This window comes from Neoarius graeffei, chromosome 12 (genome assembly GCF_027579695.1).
Source record: "Neoarius graeffei isolate fNeoGra1 chromosome 12, fNeoGra1.pri, whole genome shotgun sequence".
Taxonomy (NCBI): domain Eukaryota; kingdom Metazoa; phylum Chordata; class Actinopteri; order Siluriformes; family Ariidae; genus Neoarius; species Neoarius graeffei.
This window is the reverse complement of record NC_083580.1, coordinates 53,085,610-53,111,454: the sequence shown is the minus strand read 5'-3', so window position 1 is coordinate 53,111,454 and position 25,845 is coordinate 53,085,610. Positions and strand designations below refer to the sequence as shown.

Genomic DNA, 25,845 nt, shown 5'->3' with positions numbered 1-25,845 from the left:
AAAGGCACAAGAGAGAAAGTAGACAATGTCCTTCAGAAAAAAGAGGATGTGCTGTTGTAGGAAATACTCAACTATTTGATTAGATTATTACTGTACTGTATGCCCTGTGTTGTTTTATTCCTTACTTATTGTATCTTATGATTGAACAGGGGGGTGGCAACTGAATTGTGTATTATTATAGTGATTTTTTTAATGAACATAAGAATGTAATTTGTTTTCATGCCCTTTTCCTGTATTATGCCATTTTTGTGGAAGTAATTTATCATCCAAAACAGAAATAAAATAAATGGATTTCTAAACATGTTTCATGTAACTTTAACAAGAAATGCTCCTGACTTTATGGGAGGTGAAATGTTTTGTACAGGAGCCCTGCATTAGCATAACAATAGACTGCACATTTCCATGTACTGCGAGTTGGCCTAGTAATTAGCGTGTCCGCATCTCAACTGGGAGATCGCGAGTTCTACTCGTGGTTGGGTCATACCAAAGACCATCATAAAAATGGTACCTACTGCCATCTGGCAAGGCACGCTGCAATACAGATGCGAGTGGGGAGTCAAACTCTTGCGGTTACCAGAGGACTAGCCCCCCACTGTAACCCTAGCTATGTAATAGGCGAGAGGCCAAGGGCTACAGAAACAGAGATAGGCGCTGCCCTATGCGCCATATGGCACAGGAAGGACTTTCGACTTGGCTCGGCATATTTCCATGTCCCTCATAAACAGAGGTGTGTGATATTGGTAACCAAAGACAGTAAAACATGTCTGCCAAAAGCACCAGCACTTAAAATGGGTCTCCAAACCACCAGCTTCTGATGTGCACAGAGTGACAACACACTACTGTTTAAACGCACAATTTATTATACATGCAAATTAAAGTTTATTTGATGTGCAAATGTGGAAGAAAAACTTTGCAGTTTCCTTTTATCTTATCATATACAACCTCTCAATGTGTGTAGAGACATTAAAAAGAAAAAAAATTAAAAGCCTGGAAGGAAGTAGCAGAGATTGTTGGTGCCTCTGGTCAGTGTATATAGATAGTATAGTTAGTTTGCTGTGCTTAGCTCAGTCAACAAGGCTAGTACAAAGCCTAGCATGAAGCATGGACATAAAACAACCAATATTCATACTGATTAGTACATTATGTAATTCATGTTTATCTAGTCAGCTTTAGAAGTTATATATAGCTGCAACTGTTTCTTATCTGAACTAAACATGAATGTTGGCATCATGTGAAAGGCCCCTATACCCACACTAGCAGGTGAAAAAAAGTCACGCTTGTTGCTTGTGAGGGTACAAGTACACTCACAAGCAACAAACATGACTTTTCACCTGCTAGTGTGGATATAGGGGCCTTTCACATGATGTCATCATAACTGCAGATTTGTTTATTGCTGGGTAAGCTTTGTGTTTGACAATGACCGGCATAGTAGTGGTACAAGTGTACGTGAGTGATCGTAAGCCCAATTCAGTAAACATCTACAAATAAACTTGTAGAAGTTACATCTAAAAGAACAATGCCAGAGACCTGCAGTGCTTTTGGATGTAATAACAGACGTGGAGATAAGCCCGGTTTAACGTTTCACTACTTTCCAGTGAATCCAGAAAGACGAGAAAAAGGGTGAGCTGCAATTATACAGGAAGACTGGCTGCCAACAAAGCATTCACCTGTGTGTGGAGAACATTTTATATAAGATTAGTGTGAAAGCTATGTGCACCTGTTATTTCTTATAAAAATTTTTCTAGCTCAAGGCCATCCAGTTATAAAAATCCCATAGATCTAGCTTAGGCGTACTCAAGTTAACGTTCAACAAGTCTGTAAGTTGGTGTAACCTGGACAGCACTTTGGTCTAGATAGTAAAGCTTTAACAGGTTGCATGGTCTGGCTCTACTCAGTAAAGTCTACTGGTAAATAAACAAGGCTCTCATACTTTGCAGCTCTACTGCACTACAAAATCATGCCGAATGGCAAATGTATGAACGTTAAAATGTAGAAGAAGAAACACTTTTATTGCCAGGTATGTGGACACACACGAGGAATTTGATCCCGGTTTCACTTAGCTTTCATAGTACAAAAACAGATAAAAAGCATATACACAAAAACAAAACAAAAAAAAAGGTGCAATAGGTGCATAGTGCAAACTAATCCAGGTAAGTCAAGTATGAAATAGATAAATAAATATAAAGTATACAGTGTGCACAGAATGACGGTATGAGTGTGCAGATATTTTACAAATGATATTACTGATATATGAATCTGGATTTTAGCTGTTCATCACAGAAAGGATTTTCCCTTTTGGTGCAATATGGTGCATAGTGCAAGGATGAAATAGTAAATATAAATAAGTATAAATATAACATAAAGTAGGGGCGGTACGGTGGTGTAGTGGTTAGCGCTGTCGTCTCACAGCAAGAAGGTCCGGGTTCGAGCCCCGTGGCCGGCGAGGGCCCTTCTGTGCGGAGTTTGCATGTTCTCCCCATGTCCACGTGGGTTTCCTCCACAGTCCAAAGACATGCAGGTTAGGTTAACTGGTGACTCTAAATTGACCGTAGGTGTGAACGTGAGTGTGAATGGTTGTCTGTGTCTATGTGTCAGCCCTGTGATGACCTGGCGACTTGTCCAGGGTGTACCCCGCCTTTCGCCCGTAGTCAGCTGGGATAGGCTCCAGCTTGCCTGTGACCCTGTAGAACAGGATAAAGCGGCTAGAGATAATGAGATGAGATAATATAAGTAACAGTGAGCACAGAATGACAGTATGAGTGTGCAGATATTTTGCAAGTGATATTACTGATATATGAATCCGGATTTTAGCTGTTCATCACAGAGACAGCCTGAGGGAAGAAACTATTCTTGTGTCTGGTTGTTTTTGCATACAGTGATCTATATCACCTCCCTGAGGGGAGAAGTTTAAACAGTTTGTGACTAGGGTGTGATGGGTCCGCAGAGATGTTACCTGCCCGTTTCCTGACTCTGGACAGGTACAGGTCTTGGATGGAGGGCAGGTTGACACCAATAATTTTCTCTGCAGACCTTATTGTCCATTGCAGTCTGTTCTTCTCCTGTTTGGTGACCAATCCAAACCAAACAGTGATGGAAGAGCAAAGAACAGACTGAATGATGGCAGAGTAAAATTGTGTCAGCAGCTCCTTAGGCAGGTTGAGCTTCCTGAGCTGGCGCAGAAAGTACAACCTCTGCTGAGCCTTTTTGATGATCGTGACTGTGTTGGTCTCCCACTTCAACTCCCGAGAGATTGTGGAACCCAGAAACCTGAAGCTTTCAACAGCAGTCACAATGTTGTTGGTGATGGTGATGGGCAGTAGAGTGGGGGGGGGGGACTCCTCCTAAAGTCCACTGTCATCTCCACAGTTTTGAGCGTGTTCAGCTCCAGATTGTTCTGACCACACCAACAGACCAGCCATTCAACCTCCCATCTGTATGCAGACTCGTCACCATCTCGGATGAGGCCGATGACCGTTGTATAATCCGCAAATTTCAGGAGTTTAACAGACGGGTCTCTTGAGGTGCAGTCGTTGGTATAAAGGGAGAAGAGCAGTGGGGAGAGCACACACCCTTGGGGGGTGCCAGTGCTGATAGTCCAAGTGCTGGATATGATGCTCCCCATCCTCACCTGCTGCTTCCTGTCAGATGTCATGTAGATCTGGATGTGGGTTTTGGACGCAATATATTTTATTGGACCTAATGCTTGGTGAGACTAGCAGCATGTATGTTATGTACTGATAATGTAGATGAGGCTAAACACCATAAAATATGAGCTCTAGACCCTGGCTTGTTTATTACTATTAGAAATCCACATTTGCACTTATCTTTATCATCAGGAATTTCCTTTCACATTCTGACATGCGGGCGGCACGGTGGTGTAGTGGTTAGCGCCGTCGCCTCACAGCAAGAAGGTCCGGGTTCGAGCCCCATGGCCGGCGAGGGCCTTTCTGTGTGGAGTTTGCATGTTCTCCCCGTGTCTGCGTGGGTTTCCTCTGGGTGCTCTGGTTTCACCCACAATCCAAAGACATGCAGGTTAGGTTAACTGGTGACTCTAAATTGACTGTAGGTGTGAATGTGAGTGTGAATGGTTGTCTGTGTCTATGTGTCAGCTCTGTGATGACCTGGCGACTTGTCCAGGGTGCACCCCGCCTTTCGCCCGTAGTCAGCTGGGATAGGCTTCAGCTTGCCTGCAACCCTGTAGAACAGGATAAAGCGGCTAGAGATAATGAGATGAGATGAGATGAGATGAGATGAGATGAGATTCTGACATGCACGAAACCTGCCTCAAAATATTGGTAGGCATCTGTACTTTCGTATGCCTTTAGCATCTCCGGTGTATTTAGAAGTCCCAAATGCTAAATAGTTCAGGATGTCATAGTGTCCCAAATCCAGTAGCTGGTTTGCTGAGCACTTTTCAAGTGGAATAAATACATTTGTAGGTAAATTATATGGATCTGCGATGCCTGCATGTTTCAACTTTTAAACGTAACATGATCTGCTTATATAAGCTACATTTTTAATCGTTTCAGAGAGATTGTACTGACTGCAGTCGTCTCAATTTTCATTATTAGCGGTCACAACTATGTTTCTTTGTTTGTATGGTGGGCACTGCGTGATAAACAAAAACCTGTGACGTCAGTGAAAAGCCCCTATAGGGTTGGGTGCATGCGTCTATGTGCGCGTGTGTGTGTGTCTGCAGTGGCTCAACGCTCTGACCTTAGAGTTCAGGTCCCTATGGTAGATGTTCCTGGAGTGTAGGTAAGTCATTCCTCTGCAAATGTCACAGGCCAGTTCCACTTTCTCCCTCCAACACAGCATGATGTCACTCCTTGCCAAGAGCTCCTCCAGACAACCTCCGCTTACATACTGCATGTATACACACACACACACACACACACACACACACACACACACACACACACACACACACACACCCCTTTACATGTTTTTCATTTATTTAAAAGCAGGAGGATTACTTAAAAACTGCAATCTTAATTGATTATTTACATTTTCACTTCTATAGATTCATTTTTGGACTAATTTGTTACGTAGTGATAGACATACACACTTTAACAGACCTACACCTCTAATTATTAAAAGTATGTCAAAGTTTGCTCCCAAGACATAGTCTGCATGTGTCCTGTCTGTCCTAAATGAACATGTTCAGTCACATTTGTCCAGTTTCAATATTCTATGTATTTTTATGCGCTCTGACCTCTGCGTGAATATTAACAACTTGTACATTTTGGGAATTCAGCTTTGGATGTTGATGTGCCTTTTTCTTAGTTTAAGAGTTCTGACTCACGGACTTTTGCATCTAATAAATATTTTGCATGTGGTTCCCAACCGTCTCTCTAAATCCCTGAAAATATTTCATATTCCATGAAAATAATTTATAAAGGGGCTGTTTCACAATCAGGGTATACTTTTCAGGTCCACAATAGTCTAAAAATCAAACCTCAGATTTTTGTGTTTCTCTGTTGCCAAAAATTACCTTTTGAGATGGAAATTAACTGCGTAGAATTTCAGAGCTACAGGTCATATATGGCCCTTTTCCACTACCCTTTTTCAGCTCACTTCAGCTCGCTTCAGCTCACTTCAGCCCGACACGGCTCGCGTTTCGACTACCAAAAACCAGCACGACTCAGCTCGTTTCAGCCCTGCTTAGCCCCTAAAACTCGCACCGTTTTGGAGTGGGGCTGAAGCGAGCCAAGCCGTGCCGAGTGAGGTTGGGGGCGTGAGCAGACACTCCCCTGTGCACTGATTGGTGAGGAGGAGTGTCCTCACATGCCCACACACGCCCCGCGAGCGCGCTGGGATCTGTAAACACCGCAAACCCGGAAGGAGAATAATTACGAATTACGAGAATTTCTGAAGCCTTATGCGCCTCGCCTCATCTATACGCTCTTGCCAGTATCTGTTGGCGTTGTCGGTGACAACAAGCCACAGCACCAAGACCAGCAACACTAACGACTCCATGTCCTCCATGTTTATTGTTTACTATTCGGGTCGTGAGACTACCGCTTAAAAGATCACTGAATCAGTGACATACAGAGCATCGTGGACGAGTTCGCGGAGCGCAAGGCTCGTCGTATGCCCTTCAAATAATGCGCGCAGTAGGCTATTGGTGTTTTATTATGAGCCATGTACAGTATGTCGCCGAATGTTTTTTTGTTTCTGAGTTACATGTTCGTTTGAAGGACTTAATGTACAAAATAACATAGTTGCACCCCGTAGTGTTGAAATTGGTAAACACAGTGCATTCAGTGAGGTTTGCACCGCCCTCCTTTTATTTCTGACTCTTCCTGTCACCGTTGCAACCTCTGAGCGCTCATTCGTATGCCCTTCAAATAATGTGCGCAGTATAGGCTATTGATGTTTTATTATGAGCCATGTACAGTATCCTAATGTTTTTTGTTTCTGAGTTACATGTTCGTTTGAAGGACATGATGTACTAAATAACATATAGTTGCACCCGGTAGTGTTGAAATTGGTAAACACCGCAGTTGCGGACATCTTGTAGCCTAAAATGATGTTATGATAAGCTTTAATAAAGGGCCCGGTCATTTGCCCCGCCCCCGGCCCGGCTCTGACTTGTTCCGCCACTGTCACTGATGTCACTGTTTGCGCTGCTTAACGACATCACCTGACGTCCACCCACTTTCGCTAACTCCACCCAATGTGTCCACCCACTTCCAGCCAGCACGGTTCAGCGCGGTTGTAGTCGAAATGCAACTCCAACAGCCCCGCTCAGCTCGACTCAGCTCGACTCGGCACGGCACGGCTCAGCCGCGTTTGTAGTGGAAAAGCGGCAATACAGTACTGGGCGAGTACCAATACTTGTGGTGAGAAGAAGCATATAGTGCATTTCTAAAATTGACCCACTTTCTTATAGTCCACAAGAGAAAGGTATACAAAGTGAAAAAAACTGTTGAAATGTGTATTAAGTACAAATTTTCCAGTACTGTGCAGCAATGTTTGTACATGGTGGTGACTAATAACTGAAGTGGTGATAATCCTTGTGGTTTTCTGGAGAGGACACTTTTTGATGGACACACATTTCAACCACATGTGAAGCTTTGCTGCAAATGTGTCTTGCATCTGTTTCAAGTCCTGTTTATTTACTGTGCAACAAAGTATTCTGCTTCAAAAGAGACAAATATTTTCTTTAAAAAATCATTTACAACCTCATCATATGGTGAGCATTTTCCAGAGAGGACATTTTTGATGGACAAAGGATACACTTGGAGGCACTTAGTTTACATTACATGGCATTTAGCAGATGCTCTTATCCAGAGTGATGTACAATGAGTGCAAAAGCAAGGTACACAAAGTGCTGAACTTCTAGACAAGAAAGTTCTAGTGCCAACCGATCAAGTGACAGCAATATTTAGTGTAATATGCTGTTGAAATCCCAATACTCAAACAGCCAAGAAACAAACCAACCATGTAAAGTATAACTAAAGAACTCAAAACAGCTAACCCCAGGCTAGACCATCCACAGCCTGGGTTGGTCAAGGCCGAAGTGCAGTTACACAGTGGTGTAGGTACAGCACATCTCCGCAACTACATTTCCCATAATTCCCCCCAGTTCCTGCCCCAGACAATATCCATTTTATCTCATCTTTCACTGAGCCACAACTGGGTAGCGTACTGCTGTGGATCGTGATGCAAGCTCGCCCATAAATTGGAATTGGTTTCAAGTTGAAACGATCTAGCATTTCCTATTAGATGAATAGATTATTAAAACTAGTTCTAGATTGTAACCAACTTATTCCAAGATGTCTTGTCAAGTAAAATTATCTGTCCATGCGGCAAGATAATTACCTCCGCCAAGGAGGTTATGTTTTCGGTAGCGTTGGTTTTTTGTTTGTTGGTTTGTCTGTTAGCAACATTACGGAAAAAGTTATGAACGGATTGCTCTGAAATTTTTTCCAGAGGTGTGACTGGGCACAAGTAACAACCCATTAAATTTTGGCGGTGATCCGGATCACCTTCTGGATCCTGGATTTTTTAAAAGGATTCTTGGTGGAGGTCTGCGCTCTCCGAGTGCTTTTCTAGTTTCACTAGTATTGAGGAATTTTCTCCGCAAATTCAGTTTTTTGCAGTGCAGCAGGGGCCCCAGATTTTCTCCACTTCCTCTCTGCTGCACGGAGACCAATTCTGTAGGAGTGACATATTTCGGACATCCAGGGACTAGGAGGGGAAGATCTTGTTGGCCTAGAGACAAGAGGAGATAATATGTTCAGTGATGAGGAGAGAGAGGAGAGCAGGGAGGATGCAGCAGATTCAGTGGGGAGACTGGCAAAGGATTCAAGCGGGAGGAGGGAGGCAGTGACCAAGGAGGCAAGAGAGGAGGGAGAGAGGGAGCAGAAGTTTTGATGGACTAACAGTGGGGTGGGGGGTGATGGGTGGAGAGGAAAAGGGAGGGAAAATGAAATGAAGTGGTGGTCAGACAGATGGAGAGGAGCAACTGTGGGATCTGAGGCAGAGCAGTTTTAGGCCGAATCCCATTTCACCCCTTGGACCAACCCCTTGGCCCTTCCCCTCCATTTTGCGCGTTCACGTGAAGGGGTAGGGGTATCCCAATCCCAGTTAACGCGGAGGGGTAGGGGAAGGGGGAGGGCTTCTGTACCCCTCCAAACGGAGATTTTCCTGGAGCTGACTCCGAACGAAGGGGTTTGAGTGATTTCCCACAATGCCATGCGGATTTCAGCGAGATTTCATGCGGATTTCATAAAGATGGTGGTTCCCGCGGCGAAAGATTGTCATAAATGTATTTTCTCCATTATTTACGTGTTTTAAGTTGTTATCCAGAGAAAACACGCCGCTTGATTCACTTTCGAGCTGAGAATGAGCAGCGATTTCTGAAATCCAAGCTGCTGCTAAAAAGCTTTGGGAGTGAGTATTGTTTTCGGTTGCTTTACTGCGTACGTTTTGTTCTGTTATTCTCGCTTTTATTGTTTACATGAGTGTTCTGACACCTCATTCTGTCGGATGTGGTGCACAAAGCGCCAAAGATATCCCATTCAGTGGTGTTAGTTAACAAATCTCACCCTGCCAGCAGAGATTTCTGGCTCTGACTGTAGCGGCTGGTCGCAGCCAATGACGCATTTGGTTGCGTTTTGCTAACGTAAACGCTGACGGAGGTACGCGATGACGTATGCGATCGTTGAAGGGCTATCCCAATACGTAAGGGTTGAATTTCAAGCCCTATCCCTTGTAGCTCAGTTTCAAGGGGAAGGGCCAAGGGGAAGGCGGAGGGGAAGGGGGAGGGGTAGAAATTAGAATTGGGATTGGGCCTTAGAAGAAGACCAGGTCTAGAAGGTTGCCAGTTTTATGAGTTGGAGAAGAATTCAGCAGGGAGAGACCAAAGGAGTGGAGTAGGGGAAGGAAGGCAGCAGAGTGGGAGGCTTCTAGGTGGAGATTGAAGTCTCCCAGGAGGGGAGGAGCTGGGAAGGAGCTGAGTAGGATGGCCAGTCCATCAAAGAAACATCCCACAGGGCCAGGAGGGTGATAAACAACAATGACAAAAAGGCTGACAGGAGAAGAGACTGAAACGGAATGAAATTCAAAGGAGGAGATGGAAAGGTGGGAGAGTGGAAGAGGTGAGAACTTCCACGACTGAGAAATAAAAAAAACAATGCCGCTGCCACCACCACAACCAGACGGGTGAGGGGTGTGAGAGAAGGAGAAGAAGGTGGAGAGGGCTGCAGGTGTTGGTGTTGTCAGGTGAAATCCAGGTGTCTGTCAGTGCAAGGATGTGGAGGGACAAAAGGGAGGCATGGGCAGAGATGAAGTCAGCTTTCTGTGTGGCAGACTGGCAGTTCCATAGTCCAGCACTGATCCAGAAGGTATCATTGGAGGTAGCTGAAGGGTAGATGAGGTTGGAGAGGCAACGTCCTCGCGGGGGGCCATAACGACGGAAGTGTCTCTTGTGGGTGAGAGAACAAATAGAAATGGTGTCGAGACACATGATGAGCAGGTAATGGGAGATGTAGGGGGAGAGATTTTGTGAAGGAGCAACACCATATCGCTTGAAACCATGCTAAAAGCCCAGATAATTAGCAAGTGAAAAACAGCTGATTGCTTGCACAATCGAAACTGATGGACGAATCCCATCTAGTAGCAAACCAGATGTAAACAAGGAGCAGCACGCACCTAATAAGCAGCAGATAAGCAGAGTATTCGACAGGTACAAGCAGCAGAAAACCACAGTATTTCAAATCACAAAAACAACTGGAAAAACACAGAAAACTTAGCTTGCTCTAGAAGTTATCCAAAGCTCCAGTAGCAAACAACGAATGCACTCAACTTTGTAAACACTAGTTTACTTTGTAAAAACTAGTTTACAAGCAAAGTAACTTCCACTGAAATGTCTTCTATTGTGAATGAAAGTATACATCCCAGACTAAAACCTAGTTCATGCTAAAAAAATGCAATTCTGAATTTAACTAGTAAAATTTAAGTTTAATAATTAAAGTAGAATTAAATAAAATGACCACAAGGTCAAAACTGAGTATGCATTTGACTCTTACAAACATATAAGACCTTATAAGAGACATTACTGCTGTAGGTAGGGCTGGTGTGTCCCTGTAAAATAAGGTACAGGACCTAGTTGGTATTATTCAAAAAGACAACCATGATTGTGCGGGCGGCACAGTGGTGTAGTGGTTAGCGCTGTTGCCTCACAGCAAGAGGGTCTGGGTTCGAGCCCCGTGGCCGGCGAGGGCCTTTCTGTGTGGAGTTTGCATGTTCTCCCCGTGTCCGCATGGGTTTCCTCCGGGTGCTCCGGTTTCCCCCACAGTCCAAAGGCATGCAGGTTAGGTTAACTGGTGACTCTAAATTGACCGTAGGTGTGAATGGTTGTCTGTGTCTATTACCCCTTTTCCACCAAATCAGTTCCAGGGCTGGTTCGGGGCCGGTGCTGGTTCACAACTCGTTCAACTCGCGAGCCAGCTGAGAACCAGTTTGCTTTTCCATAGCTCGCGGTGCTAAGAGGAGACACGTTAGTTACGTCGCTGTATACGTCAGTTACGTCGCTACGTTTGCTTAAACCTTGGCGTGAATATCGAAGCAAAAACAACATGGAAGAAGCAGCAGCAGCAACAATAATAATAATAATGGATGACTTCGCGTTTGTACAGCTGCGGCTTCTCGCCGCTTAAAAATGGCGATCTTTCGCGGTCTTGTTATTGTTGTTGGTCTTAACAACTCCGCCCCCCCCGCTGACGTAAGCGGTTCTTTCCTCTGGCCCAGCAAAGAGTTGGTGCTAGCCTGGAACCAGTTTTTCTGGCCCCAGAGCCAGTTCTTTGCCAGTGGAAACAGAAAACCCGGTTCCAAACTAAGCACTGGCCCCAAACCAGCCCTGGAACTGCTTTGGTGGAAAAGGGACATTAGTGTCAGCCCTGCAATGACCTGCCGACTTGTCCAGGGTGTACCCCGCCTTTCGCCCGTAGTCAGCTGGGATAGGCTCCAGCTTGCCTACGACCCTGTAGAACAGGATAAAGCGGCTAGAGATAATGAGATGAGACGAGACAACCATGATTGTGAAACAGCCCAAAGAGCTTCCAGACTATTATATGGCAGAATATTATTATGTGTAAGGTTTTAGATTATAAGTAAATAAATCTCACCTCGAGGATCGGGTACAGTTTATCCTCTCGGACACAAATCCCCAGGTACCTTCAGAAAAGATGCAAAACTTTTGTTTTATTCCTCAATGTCATGTAACCTTAAAATTTTTTATTACATCATGCAGGTAATGTGAGTGACAGTGTAAACGTTGAGGAGTTAAACCAAAGCCTGATATTCACTATTTGGTGATTAAAGATTTTTTTAAGTTAGGGTTAGAGCTACAAGGTGCACCAAATATGTCTCAGCTCAGGTCTGAGATCTGATATAGTATTTGGGGTAAAAGGATACTGTGGACATTATATTTTTGCCCTAAATTTTGCATTTATGTTAAAACTGAAATTCCACTCCAAGGTCAGAGGTCACAGTGTGATAACTGTTGAGACAGTTCTCTGCACACACCTCATTAGGCAAGTAGATTCTGATGATGATCAGATGAGCATAAATCATGAATTCATTAGTGGCTGCAAGTGAAAGCTAGGTTAAAACAGTTGAGTGCATTAATTAAGGAATACCAACACTTTGCAACTACAAATAAAAATCTGATACCCTGAACACATCATCTACTTGCTGACTTACTTTACCACATTGGGGTGTGAGAGTTTCTGCAGGAGGCTGATCTCCCTCATGATGCTGTCCTGATCCATGTCGTTCTTATAAACCTTCACCACCATCACCTTCATCGTGGTGTTGTGCATCACCTGTTCAACAGTAATAACTCTGTGAAACTAAAGAGTGTGTGATGCACCAAGTGTCTTACTCAGCCAGTACGGAGAGTCCATAAAGAAAAATTCATCACATGAGTATTAATCAGCTTTAGCCTGGGTGAAGGGCAGTTCTGAGAAGAAGAACATCAAAGTTCTGGTATTCCAGCAGAGAAAACTTAACAGGGAGCTTCTACTGTACAAGTTCCTGTAAATGAGCTGGTTCTTAAGCCTGTTTTAAAAACTAGTTTTCTTGAAGATCTAAAATGCAACACTTCACTTTTGAACATCTGTAATTATTTCTAAACAAAATGTTAAATGTTTCCTTAAAAAATAAATAAATAAATAAAAACTTTTAAAGGCGACATATTATACCCCTTTTCCACAAGTTCCCAAAGGTTTAATGAAATGTCTGTAATATGCTTTGGTCAAGGATAAAGCCCCACAGCCATCTCTTTACCCTGTCTAAACGGTCCTGTTCAAAACAGCCGGCTTGAGTGCTGGTTCCTTTAAATGATAAGGAGTCACTGCTCACCCCACCCCCTCTTCTGCTGGCTAATGAGGTAGCACTTTCCTTATGAATATTCATTTGCAAAGGCAGTTCTCAAGCCATGAATAGAAATACTCAGACGAGGGGGCGTCATAATTCTAATGAGCTCCCCTTATGACATAGAAGGGGGAGACAAATCTGAACAACTTGTTGAGGCACATATTTTCTGAAATAGGCAGCCCAAAAGACACCGAGTTGTCTTATTTCAGAGTTTGTGGGTTGGTAGGCTCCAGATACCCACATGTACGTGCATCAGCAATAAATTAAAAAAAAATTTTCATAATATGTCCCCTTTAATACAGTTAGCTACATTGAAATATATTAGATTACACAATACATTTCTGCACAACCACACATACACACACTAAACATACACACAGTTCAGATATAAACTTGCTTGTTAAACAGAAGCCCCTTTTCTTTAAACCCTTTGACCTTTTAGTGAGGAAAGTCTGTTAATATGTTCATTCTTATTTATTCTTTCTGAAAGGTTGCGTGTTAACAAAAGGGGGAAACGTAGACATGGAGCACAGACACTGAGCAGTTATGAGACTCGTCCTGCATCTTCAAAACAATTGTGAAAACTTGTATATTAGTAGACTAAATCTCCCTGGAGTATCAGTTTAAAAAAAAAGAGAAAGAAATCTGGGCCTTTAACATGAGGAAAAACAAACACACATCATACAACATATGATCTGGGCAAGGGGTTAAAGTTGTAAACTCCCCTCTGTACTTTGAAACAAAATAAAGAGAAGAGTTTGATTTCCAAAGAGGTGAATATGAAGAGTCATGTTTGTGTGAAAAGTTTTTGGTAAATATGGTGGCAGATGGGGCGGCACGATGGTGTAGTGGTTAGCGCTGTTGCCTCACAGCAAGAAGGTCCGGGTTCGAGCCCCATGGCCGGTGAGGGCCCTTCTGTGTGGAGTTTGCATGTTCTCCCCGTGTCCGCGTGGGTTTCCTCCGGGTGCTCCGGTTTCCCCCACAGTCCAAAGACATGCAGGTTAGGTTAACTGGTGACTCTAAATTGACCGTAGGTGTGAATGTGAGTGTGAATGGTTGTCTGTGTCTATGTGTCAGCCCTGTGATGACCTGGCGACTTGTCCAGGGTGTACCCCGCCTTTCGCCCGTAGTCAGCTGGGATAGGCTCCAGCTTGCCTGCGACCCTGTAGAACAGGATAAAGCGTCTCGAGATAATGAGATGAGATGAGATGAGATGGTGGCAGATGAGGGCTAGATTTATTGGAGAATTAGAAGAAAAATATGAATATAAATATTTATCAATATCTAAGTAATTGTAGAAGTAACAATTTAGCAAGCTTCCCCCCCATTTTCCTCTAGAACTGGACTAAGAAAGAAAGAAAGAAAGAAAGAAAGAAAGAAAGAAAGAAAGAAAGAAAGAAAGAAAGAAAGAAAGCACAACTTTCATCACACACTTATGAAATTTCCTTTCTGCATTTAACCCATCTGAAGCAGTGAACACACGTGAGCAATGAGCGCACACACACATACCCAGAACAGTGGGCAGCCATGCTAACAGCGCCCGGGGAGCAGTTGGGAGTTTGGTGCCTCACTCAAGGGCACCTCAGCCCAAGGCCGTCCCAGATTAACCTAACCTAACATGTCTTTGGACTGTGGGGGAAACCGGAGCACCCAGAGGAAACCCATGCAGACACAGGGAGAACATGCAAACTCCACACAGAAAGGCCCTTGACGGCCGCTGGGCAAACCCAGAACCTTCTTACTGTGAGGCGACCATGCTAACCACTACACCACCGTGCCGCCCTATGGCCTAGTTTAGTTGATATCACATCTGTAATCTCATCATACAGTAAACTTTAACACAGACTCCTCCCTCACTTTACACATTATGTGACACTAACAGTGGTGAACTTTCCTGTATTTACTCAAAAGCAGAAATTACAACAACACGCTTCTTCACAGTGTAAATCTCTGGAGCCTTAAGAGAACATGAACACTCACCCTTATACTACAGGAAATACAGTACACATCACTCTGGAGTGATATTTGGGACACTAGACTTCAGATTTCAATTTTGTAAATCAGGATTTTTTTACGTTAATATAAAAACTGTACATAAGATTTTGTGGTTGAATTGAATTCAAGTTAAAAGTGAACGGTTGCACAAAACTGAATGAACTTTAGTTGCTTAAATTTAGATTCGTCATTTTGGAGGCCAGTCACTTCCTCACTGCTGATTGGCTGAAATGGCAACAACTGACTAACCTTAAAGCTAGACGGCCTTTCGATTTCATAAAATCGGTGAAATTCAGTTCCTTCTGAAATTTGGTCATTGTGATATAGGTTTATTTCTGTAATATCTCACAAAATATCAGGCCATTCTGTGGCTGGCAAGTTATTTCATTTGAGGGGATTCTCCAGCAAATAATGTGCATGAAATCGCCAGTTTCGTGCAGTCAAGCAGACAGAGGAAGTCCGTGTGCACATGTGCAGGTTTACCTTTGACTGTGCACTGACAGTTATATCATTTTGTCCCTGAACAAACAGCTGATCACACCGAGGTGCTCGCTGACCACTAATATTTATTAGTTTGGTCCTGCGTTTCCTTTCCTTCACAACATAACGTATTTTCTTCTCGCCTTCATTAATTGTTCTATTAGAAAAAAAACTAATAAAACTGGAAGTCTGTGATTCGAATTCAGTAGCTTTCGGTCTACTAAACAAAAATAATTGGGGGTCAGGGAAAATTCTTTTTATGACCTACACTTGAAAAATCTGAAAGGCAGTCTACATACCTTCAACTACTTACATATACAGTGCTATATAAACTAAAACAATTTAAATTAGATAAACCAAAGCTGCATTTTGTTCTGGCACCAAAAATTGTATTTTAATTTTATACATCTGATTTAATAATAATAATAATAATAATAATAATAATAATAATAAATTCTTATTATTTTTCCAGGTTGAATTCAGTGAGCCTAACATACAAATTTAAATTCTGAAACAGTTTTAATTCAATTTGATTTCATTTCACAACATAAATAAAGCATAAAAATTCAAATCCAGATTTTAGTGTTACAGACATGACGTCATATCTACACAGCCGTGATAATGTCACCGTGATGTTTATTGTAGACTGACATTATTCGGAGTGTCTGAGGTTTTGTGGGAATGAAAAAAAGTTGAAATAAGTGATATTTGTGTGAATAAATGACTATGTGTAACGGGATGTTTTGTTTGTGCTTCACATGCGTTATAGCACTGTGTGACATTATTGTGTCCTCAGTGGAGTGAAATAACACTGACGTAACTGTTGCACATTATTATCTTCATAAGCATGCTGTTTTCAGGATTAACCAGCTCCATGATACATTCAGAGACCAAAGCCAAAACGATCCTGAGACACACGAGGACGCTGATTTCACTCTGAACTCACAAACTGGTCAAAAAAGGAAAGAAAAAAACCACCACACAACCACCACTTCTCCTGCTGATCTGTCACCTTTACACCATTAAATATCATGATGGATTTTTGACATAAAAGCACATGTAAGAGGGTAAAAAGTTCAAACACCCCAACACAAAAATCTCTTCTATTCAAATATCATAAAATTCACAGTCTAAAACTTGCTCTTTATTATGTATGTGTGTATTGACCATTTTTATCTTAAAGAAAGTAGCCCAAATTTTTATTTTTAAAATATTAACACTTTATAATCAGTACTTAAGAGTTTGTGTTCTAGATCTCAATGTACCAATAAAAAAAGTAAATTATCATTGTTTTTTATTACAAAGTGTTCCAGAAACTTGTGTTCCAGTCAAACACTTCTACAGATCTACAGTACCAGGTTTTCCAAAATGTATTGAATTCAAGGTATCAAGTTGATATCAAGGATTAAAAAAAACAAACAAAAAACCCAGTCCTAGTTGTGCATAGCTCTGACATCCACAGTCACAATAATGGTTAATTAGAGATAAAGAGGAGTTGCAGGTTATAAAATGGTAAAGTGGTGTCTGTGTTTTTGTACCTTGTAGACTTTAGAGAAGAAGCCACTCCCTATGAGCTCGGTACTGAAATCTTCCCAGAAGTGCAGTTTGCAGACACGGGTACGGAGGAGCCTCCAGCGCTCAGCCTGGCAGTATGTATCTGCACACTCACTGAGGAGGGTGGGGCTGTTAGGCTCGGGGGACATGCTCACATCCGATATCCCTGTGATCTCACCTACAAAGCAAAGAGACAGATCCTCAGACTGAGACTGTCAATAAACACTGTGACAGGAGGGCTAAAAACACATTTTAACTAAAAATTAAAATAAACATTTTAACATTTATTCACTGTCACTCTGTAGTTTATCAGCTCACCTGAGAACAGATCCCAAACAAACAACAACCAATTGAGCTATCAGAGGCCACACCTCTTTCAATAAGATAAACAGACACAGAAGCCACACTTTCTTCCCTGAGACTGACCAGACGTGCAGCTTGTGAACAGGCAAGGCAGGCAACTGCTTGGGGCCCCCTGGCCGTCGGGGCCTGAGGGCTTATTTATTTTGTTTTTTATTATTTTTATTGTTCGTTACCATTGTATTTTCACATTTGGAATTTAAAAAACTTTGGTTTCATACATTTTTCGTTGGTGTCAGATTATTTATAACATATTGGTGATGAACACTGGTCAGAAGGGCCCCCTGGAAATTTTTTGCTTGGGGCCACAACAGACTCTAGAATTGCCTCTGAGACTGACAGATACAGAGGCCATGCCTCTTTCAATGTGACTGACAGATACTGAAGCCAAACCTCTTTCACTACAATGAACAGACACAGAGGTCACACCTCCTTCCCTGAGACTGACAGATAGTGAAACCACACCTCTTTCACCAAGCTGGGCAGATAGTGAAGCCACGCCTCCTTCACTAAGATGACAGATTGCTGGGTTTCACATGACATCACATCCGCCTCATTAGTTAGTCAAAACTTTAGCTGGTGGTCTACCAAAGCTCAGTTGACAAATCGTTTGTACGGAGAAGGTGCATTGCTTGCATGAAAAATGCTTTACGCTTGCATTGTTTTAGGTTGTTCGAATCGCTCAAACCGTGAAACTGGCAAAACTTTCTTCAGGGTTCCCCATGAACTAATAAAAAAAAAAGAGTGAACGAACACAGGATTTCACAAAAAGGCGTCAAGAAAGGTGGCTTTTGAAGCTCTGACTGAAATCGAAGGGAGCCGAGTCGAAGCATGCTCGAGTTTGCAGTGATCACTTGGTGAAAGGTTTGTATTTCCCTCTCAGCTACGTCCTTAGTGTTTTCCAAGTACTTTTCTTGCTATGTGTCGTTATTTTACGGTACTTTTTTTAGTCACGAAGCGCTAAAGTCCCCAGCTGTTTCTTTGTTTACTCCTCACAAAGTCCATATGCATGAAGGTCGCGACAAAATTCTTCCCCAGCCATACAGTTACAATGCGCCGTGATCACTTCTCCGTCTTGTTTAACTAAGATCCAGGTCTTTAAAGGGGTTTCTGATGATCTTTGTGAATGATTTACCTGAGAGATAAGAGCCAACACAAGTCAGAATCAAGCGAACAGTTGTTTGTTTACACTTCAACTTGCAGCACTTTGTTGTAAAGACACGAAGGAAAAGCTTAAAAAAAAAACCTACCATACATACACAGACAAAAACAATACAGGATTCATTCGGCCGTGGCTTGATACCGAGGTCCTTTACCCAGCCACATACAAAAAAGTTGTAAGCCTTCATACTCTTCCATCTGTTTTGCAGTGTAGAAGGACGTCTGCAACACCAGATAGTTCGAGATGTCGGAGAACTCGACTGAAGGGTAGTTTTCGAGATCGTATGACAAATCCTTCTTTCCCAGACTGTAGGGGTCGATTCCATTGCACATAGCAATCTTCTGAATATATCTAAAGCGAGCAGTGGCTTCTAGATTACGAGCATACTCTGATAAGTTATCACTAGTTTGTTTGCACTATGGCAGCCGTTTAGACCACCAGCTATTTCACTTCAGGTAAAACCGCTCAGAAAAGTCACCTGACTGAAACCCAGCAATAGTGAAGCCACACCTCCTTCACTAAGATGGACAGATTCTGACACCTCACCTACTTCACCATAAGGGAAACACAAAGGCCACACATCTCATCTCATCTCATCTCATTATCTCTAGCCGCTTTATCCTTCTACAGGGTCGCAGGCAAGCTGGAGCCTATCCCAGCTGACTACGGGCGAAAGGCGGGGTACACCCTGGACAAGTCACCAGGTCATCACAGGGCTGACACATAGACACAGACAACCATTCACACTCACATTCACACCTACGGTCAATTTAGAGCCACCAGTTAACCTAACCTGCATGTCTTTGGACTGTGGGGGAAACCGGAGCACCCGGAGGAAACCCACGCGGACACGGGGAGAACATGCAAACTCCGCACAGAAAGGCCCTTGCCGGCCACGGGGCTCGAACCCGGACCTTCTTGCTGTGAGGCGACAGCGCTAACCACTACACCACCGTGCCGCCGGCCACATATCTACATTTCATAATTTAAAGCATGAAGAGATTTTTTAATGATATTTAAGAATCAGCACAATAAACAAACAGTGCTATATTTCAGTGGTTCTCAAATTGTGGTCTATCAAAATTCAAGTGATCTGTGACTTGATCTGCTTGATTGATTAAAAAAAAGAATTAAATAAATAACAATTACTGTTAAGAAATAACTCACCAACACTGAATTCATCAAATAATTGTGTCATTTCAATAAATTAAAGGCCTCAACATTCATTTGTGGGAGCCTGTTTCTCTTGTCTGACATTTTATGCGTCACTGTAGGCTACATACTTATGTAGCACAGGATACACAAGTTCTATCCAGCTACCTAGCTAGCAAACATTCAGCTCTCATGTGAAGTTCATGTGAAATTACTGGTAGTTCTAACAGCAACAGTCTATACTTTCATTTATCATGAATTTAAAACAAACAAACAAACAAAAAAAAACAGTTTGGAAAGATTGTGTGTCACGACCCAGAGGCCAGGGGAACAGATAGGACTCAATAAGCAACTACAGGAAATGAGCTGAAGTATACCTGATAAGTAGGCTCATGAGGAGAACAGGCAGGAAGCAGGTGCAACAGCACAGTCCAAAACTCACTTAGCGAAATCCAGGAAGACAGAGCGAGGGCAGAGTGACAGATGATGATAATCCGAGGGAAAAAAGAGAGCTGGAAAAATAACAGAGTCCTGAGTCAAAGTCCCAGTAACAAAACCCAAAAATCGGCAGGCAAAAATCGTAGTCCAAAAACGTAATCCAAGTCGGGGGACAGAGCATGAGCATAAACGTGAACTAAACAAAATTAACTGCAAGTATATATCTGCGTTGTGTAGTTCTCCTGGGTGTGTTTATATAGAGTGCTTATATGGCTAATGGTAAATGCGTAGCAGGAATGCTAACGCAGCGTGGGGAGGATGGGGAAAACATGAGGAGCGCAAAGGCGCAGGTCAGGATTTGGAAGTTCTGGGCTGGATCGTGACATTATGGCTCAGTGGCTTAAGACGGAAAACAATTAAAAAGACGAGTGCAACCCCAAAACAAGGAAAGTGCAGTTGAAAATCCTTGGTGGCACAAGCCTTACTGAAGAAATGAAAGTCCAGATATTTGGCGGCACATTGGAAATATATATGGTCTCATCAGGACAGGTGACAAGAAGAGCCAGAGGAGTCAGAGCAGAAGATAGGCGGGAGGCCAAGCAGCGAGTACTCCAAGAGAGAATGGCTCCATTGCTCCAGTTAACATGGGGGTTATGAAGGCGTAACCAGGGAACGCCAAGGACAATAAACTCAAGGGAGTCGTTCATGGTGTAGAATGAAATTGATTCAGTGTGATTATCCAAAACCTTCAAAGTAACTGGGTCAGATACATGGGAAATATGACTGAGTTCAGCTCTGTTCAGAGCTCTGGTCACAAGGGGGTAATCTAGCTAACACAAGGGGATGCCCAATTCTTCCACCCAGGAAGTCCTGTTAAAGCTCTGGTCCACACCAGAATCAATGAGGGCTTGAAAAGACTGGACTTTGTTTTGGAATGAGATCTCAATGGCCAACATTGACCTAGCAGCAGGGGAAGTGTGTATAGAGACACCCACCCATACCCCTGCATCTACTGGTGGGCGGTCCCTTTTGACTGGGCAATGGAAGATGAAATGTCCAGACTGTCCACAGTAAAAGCGGGAACTAGTTTCTCAACAGTGTCCTCTTTCCTCTGGGGTTACCCGGGTCCTGCCTAATTGCGTGGGCTCTGACTCACCAGGAGTAACACCCTCCAATAGAGAGGTGACGGCCCTGGGTTCAACCCTTGGGCTCTACCTGTGATCCCTTCTCTGATTACGCAGCAGAAGGCAAGCGTCTACCTGGCTGGCCAGGTCTACCAAGCCATCCAGGCTGTCAGGAAGGTCATGAGGTGCAATCTCATCCAAGATGACATGATTTAGCCCATGAAAGAAGGAGTCATAAAAGGCGCTTGGGTTCCAGTCAACAGCTGTGGCAACAGTCTAGAATTGGATGGTGTAATCATGAACTGAACGAGCACCTTGCTTCAGCCCCATCAGCTGCCTTACTGCCTCCCTACCCTTAGGGGAATGGTCAAAAACTTTCTGCATTTCCTCAGTGAACTCCCTGAAACTTGAACAGCAGGGTGTCCTGGCGTCCCAAACAGCTGTTCTCCACTCCCATGCTTTTCCTGTTAAGAGTGGGAGGACATAAGCTACATGGGAGCTTTCAGACAGGAAAGCAAATGCCTGAAGTTCCATGGCTAAGGAGCACTGTGAGAGGGACGAACGGCAGGTCCCTGGTGCACCATCATACGGCTGTGGAGCAGGGAGTTGAGGCTCGGAGGGGTGTCAGAGCAGCCAGTTGACTGGTTGGAGCTGGTGCAGGTTGGCTCACAACTGAAGCATGAAGGTTTTCCATCTGTAAGGAGTCTTTGTAGGGTATTGGTGATAGAGGACATGCTGTTGTGAGCAGCTATGATCTCTTACTGATGGGATCTGAGAACAGAGCCCTGTTTAGCCAATGCAGACCTGAAAGCATCGTAGTCTGCTGGGTCCATGGTGAGGCGGCTATATTCAGTCATGACCCGGAAGCCACAGGAACAGATAGGACCCAATAAGCAACTACAGGAAATGAACTGAAGCGTACCTGCTGAGTAGGCTCATGAGGAAGCAGGTGCAGCAGCACAGTCCAAAACTCAGCAAAATCCAGGAAGACAGAGCGAGAGCAGAGTGACAGATGATAATAATCCCAGGGAAAAAACAGAGCTGGAAAAATAACAGAGTCTTGAGTCAAAGTCCCAGTAACAAAACCCAAAAATTGGCAGGCAAAAATCTCATCTCATCTCATTATCTCTAGCCGCTTTATCCTTCTACAGGGTCGCAGGCAAGCTGGAGCCTATCCCAGCTGACTATGGGCGAAAGGCAGGGTACACCCTGGACAAGTCGCCAGGTCATCACAGGGCTGACACATAGACACAGACAACCATTCACACTCACATTCACACCTACGGTCAATTTAGAGTCACTAGTTAACCTAACCTGCATGTCTTTGGACTGTGGGGGAAACCGGAGCACCCGGAGGAAACCCACGCGGACACGGGGAGAACATGCAAACTCCACACAGAAAGGCCCTCGCCGGCCCCGGGGCTCGAACCCAGGACCTTCTTGCTGTGAGGCGACAGCGCTAACCACTACACCACCGTGCCGCCCAGGCAAAAATCATAGTCCAAAAATGTAATCCAAGAGCCAGAAAAAATAACAGAGTCCTGAATCAATGTCTCAGCAACAAGTCCCAAAAATCGGCAGGCAAAAATCGTACTCCGAAAATGTAATCCAAGTCGGGGAACAGTGTGTGAGCACCGTGAACATGAACTAAACAAAACTAACAGTGAGTATATATCCGGGTTGTGTAATTCTCCTCAGTGTGTTTATATAGAGTGGCTAATGGTAAATGCATAGCAGGAGTGCTAACGCAGTGCGGGGAGAACGGGGAGAACGCAGAGTGGAGCACCAAAGGCACAGGTCAGGATTTGGAAGTTCTGGGCTGGATCGTGACATTATGGCTCAGTGGCTTAAGACAGAAAACAATTAAAAAGATGAGTGCAACCCCAAAACAAGGAAAGTGCAGGGAATGGAAAGTCTCATCTCATCTCATTATCTCTAGCCGCTTTATCCTTCTACAGGGTCGCAGGCAAGCTGGAGCCTATCCCAGCTGACTACGGGCGAAAGGCGGGGTACACCCTGGACAAGTCGCCAGGTCATCACAGGGCTGACACATAGACACCGCCGGCTCCTCCTCTTTCTGTTGGGGAATCCCTCGTGGATTTCCCATTAGAACAATCGCGAGACGAGACTCTGCGACATGCGTTTGACCAAGTGAGAGTAATCGATGGTCAAACGCTCCAGCCGAATGCCACCCCGTCCTTCCCCTATTTTTCTATTATGAAGGATAGATTATACCGAGTGACGCAGGACACTCAGACGAAAGAGCGAGTCACACAGCTGTTAATTCCAAAGAGCCGCCGGGAATTGGTATTTCAGGCGGCTCACTTTAATCCCATGGCTGGACACCTAGGGCAGGATAAGACATTAGCCCGAATAATGGCCCGATTCTATTGGCCAGGGATTCGCGGCGATGTCCGTAGGTGGTGTACGGGGTGCCGCGAATGCCAGTTAGTAAATCCAGTGGCCATTCCAAAAGCGCCTTTGTGCCCCCTACCATTAATCGAGACCCCGTTCGAAAGAATTGGGATGGATCTCGTCGGGCCATTAGATCGGTCAACACGAGGATACCGCTTTATATTAGTTCTGGTGGACTATGCAACGCGATACCTGGAAGCGGTGCCTCTTCGCAATATCTCAGCACGCAGTATTGCGGAGGCCCTCTTCCACGTCATCTCCCAAGTTGGAATCCCGAAAGAGATTCTGACTGACCAAGGCACCTCGTTTATGTCACGAACACTGAGCGAACTGTATGGGCTATTAGGTATTAAGCCGATCCGCACCAGCGTTTATCACCCACAAACGGACGGTTTAGTTGAACGGTTCAGTCACACCCTCAAGAATATAATTAAAAAATTCGTAAGTGAGGACGCACGTAACTGGGATAAATGGCTCGAACCCTTGTTATTTGCAGTGCAAGAGGTCCCCCAAGCCTCCACGGGGTTCTCCCCATTTGAATTGTTATATGGGCGTAAGCCACGCGGCATTTTAGATGTGCTGCGAGAAAATTGGGAGGAGGGACCTTCACAGAGTAAAAACGAAATTCAGTACGTTATGGACCTGCGCGCAAAACTCCACACTCTCACTGCCAACCCGAAGAAGTGTGCGATTGGGCGGGTGGAAGTACAGTATCTGGGCTTCCACTTGGGCAACGGGCAGGTGCGTCCCCAAATTAATAAGACAGCAGCGATTGCGGCCTGCCCGAGGCCCAAGACCAAAAAGGGGGTGAGACAGTTCCTGGGGCTGGCTGGCTACTATCGTAGGTTTATACCTAATTATTTGGACATCACCAGCCCGCTGACTGACCTCACTAAAAAGGGGGCGCCAGATCCGGTCCAGTGGACGGAGCAGTGCCAGCGGGCTTTCTCTGAGGTAAAGGCTGCACTGTGTGGGGGGCCACTATTACACTCCCCTGACTTTTCTCTCCCTTTTGTGTTGCAGACCGACGCGTCGGACAGAGGGCTGGGGGCGGTGTTGTCCCAGGAGGTGGAGGGGGAGGACCGCCCCATCCTGTACATTAGCAGGAAGCTGTCGGTGCATGAGGGGCGCTACAGCACTATGCCTGGCGATCAAGTGGGCGGTCCTCGCCCTCCATTACTACCTGCTGGGGCGCCCTTTCACCCTCTGTTCGGACCACGCGCCCCTCCAGTGGCTCCACCGCATGAAAGATGCCAACGCGCGGATCACCCGTTGGTATCTGGCACTCCAACCCTTCAATTTCAAGGTGGTCCACAGGCCGGGGGCGCAGATGGTCGTGGCGGACTTCCTCTCCCGTCAAGGGGGGGGGGGGGGGGGAGTCGGCTGCGGGCCGGACGGGCACCCGGCCTGAGTCGGGCGGTGGGGTTATGTGGCAGCGGGGGCGTGGTCAAGCGCCGGTCTGTGACAGGAGGGTGGAGCCAGGGAAGGTGAGTGGCAGAATCACTACACCTGACGGTAATTAACCTGTGTTTGTGTGTCTTCCCAGTACCGCGCCCTATTTAAGGAGGCAGAGGGAGAGCAGAGGAGAGCTCTTCCCGGGACAAGAACACAGCGTGTGTGTGTGTTTACCAAATATGAACATTGTTATACTGAACAGTCTGGCAATAAAAGCCTGTTGTTCCCTGAAGCTTTGTCCTGCCGTCCTCTGTGCTCCACCCACACCGAAGAGAGCTCTACAATGATATTTGTGAAACGAGGTGATTTTCAAGTATAGAGTCATACACTACTATTGAAACTGCAGGCAGTTGTTTTGAGGTATCTGGTGGTTTCCCCATGATTTGGGGAGTGATGTGATCTGCAATTTTTGTTTTAATGGCTTTAATCAGCAACCTGAAAAACCTTTCTCCCATACAGATAGCTGAAACAAACAGAAACAGCCTACGGCCTAGATGATGGTGAGAATAAAGGACATGAAACACAAACATATTACTCACTCCAGTGGTTCAACAGACTGTTCGTGTGCATTGTGGTAAGGTCTACATCTCACTCTCAGCTTCACTCTGACTCACAGCAGCTGAAACACACCACACACCCACAGAACCATTAGAAAACTGATAAGAATCTAGTTTCCACAACCTGGAACATTCACTGTGCAATATTTACAATACATTGTGTCCCTTTTTAATTAAATATTTACTAAAATTTGCATCACTTGCAAACAAGCTGGAACCATTACTATTGAGCTACTAGCTACCAAGGTTTCAAATATACACAGGT

At 44.4% G+C, this 25,845-nt stretch overlaps 1 protein-coding gene across 1 annotated transcript in view; it reads right to left on the bottom strand.

The window, feature by feature from the left end:
• Positions 1 to 21,887, bottom strand: part of zgc:113162 (uncharacterized protein LOC553743 homolog) — a 40,263-nt gene extending 18,376 nt beyond the window's left edge. The window contains exons 1-5 of the mRNA XM_060934878.1: positions 21,743 to 21,887; positions 16,902 to 17,095; positions 12,214 to 12,335; positions 11,637 to 11,685; positions 4,717 to 4,866 (exon numbers count right to left, since the gene is read on the bottom strand). Coding sequence (XP_060790861.1) covers positions 4,717 to 4,866; positions 11,637 to 11,685; positions 12,214 to 12,335; positions 16,902 to 17,095; positions 21,743 to 21,887 — 660 coding nt within the window. The remainder of the gene's footprint in view (positions 1 to 4,716; positions 4,867 to 11,636; positions 11,686 to 12,213; positions 12,336 to 16,901; positions 17,096 to 21,742) is intronic.
• Positions 21,888 to 25,845: the final 3,958 nt, after the last annotated feature.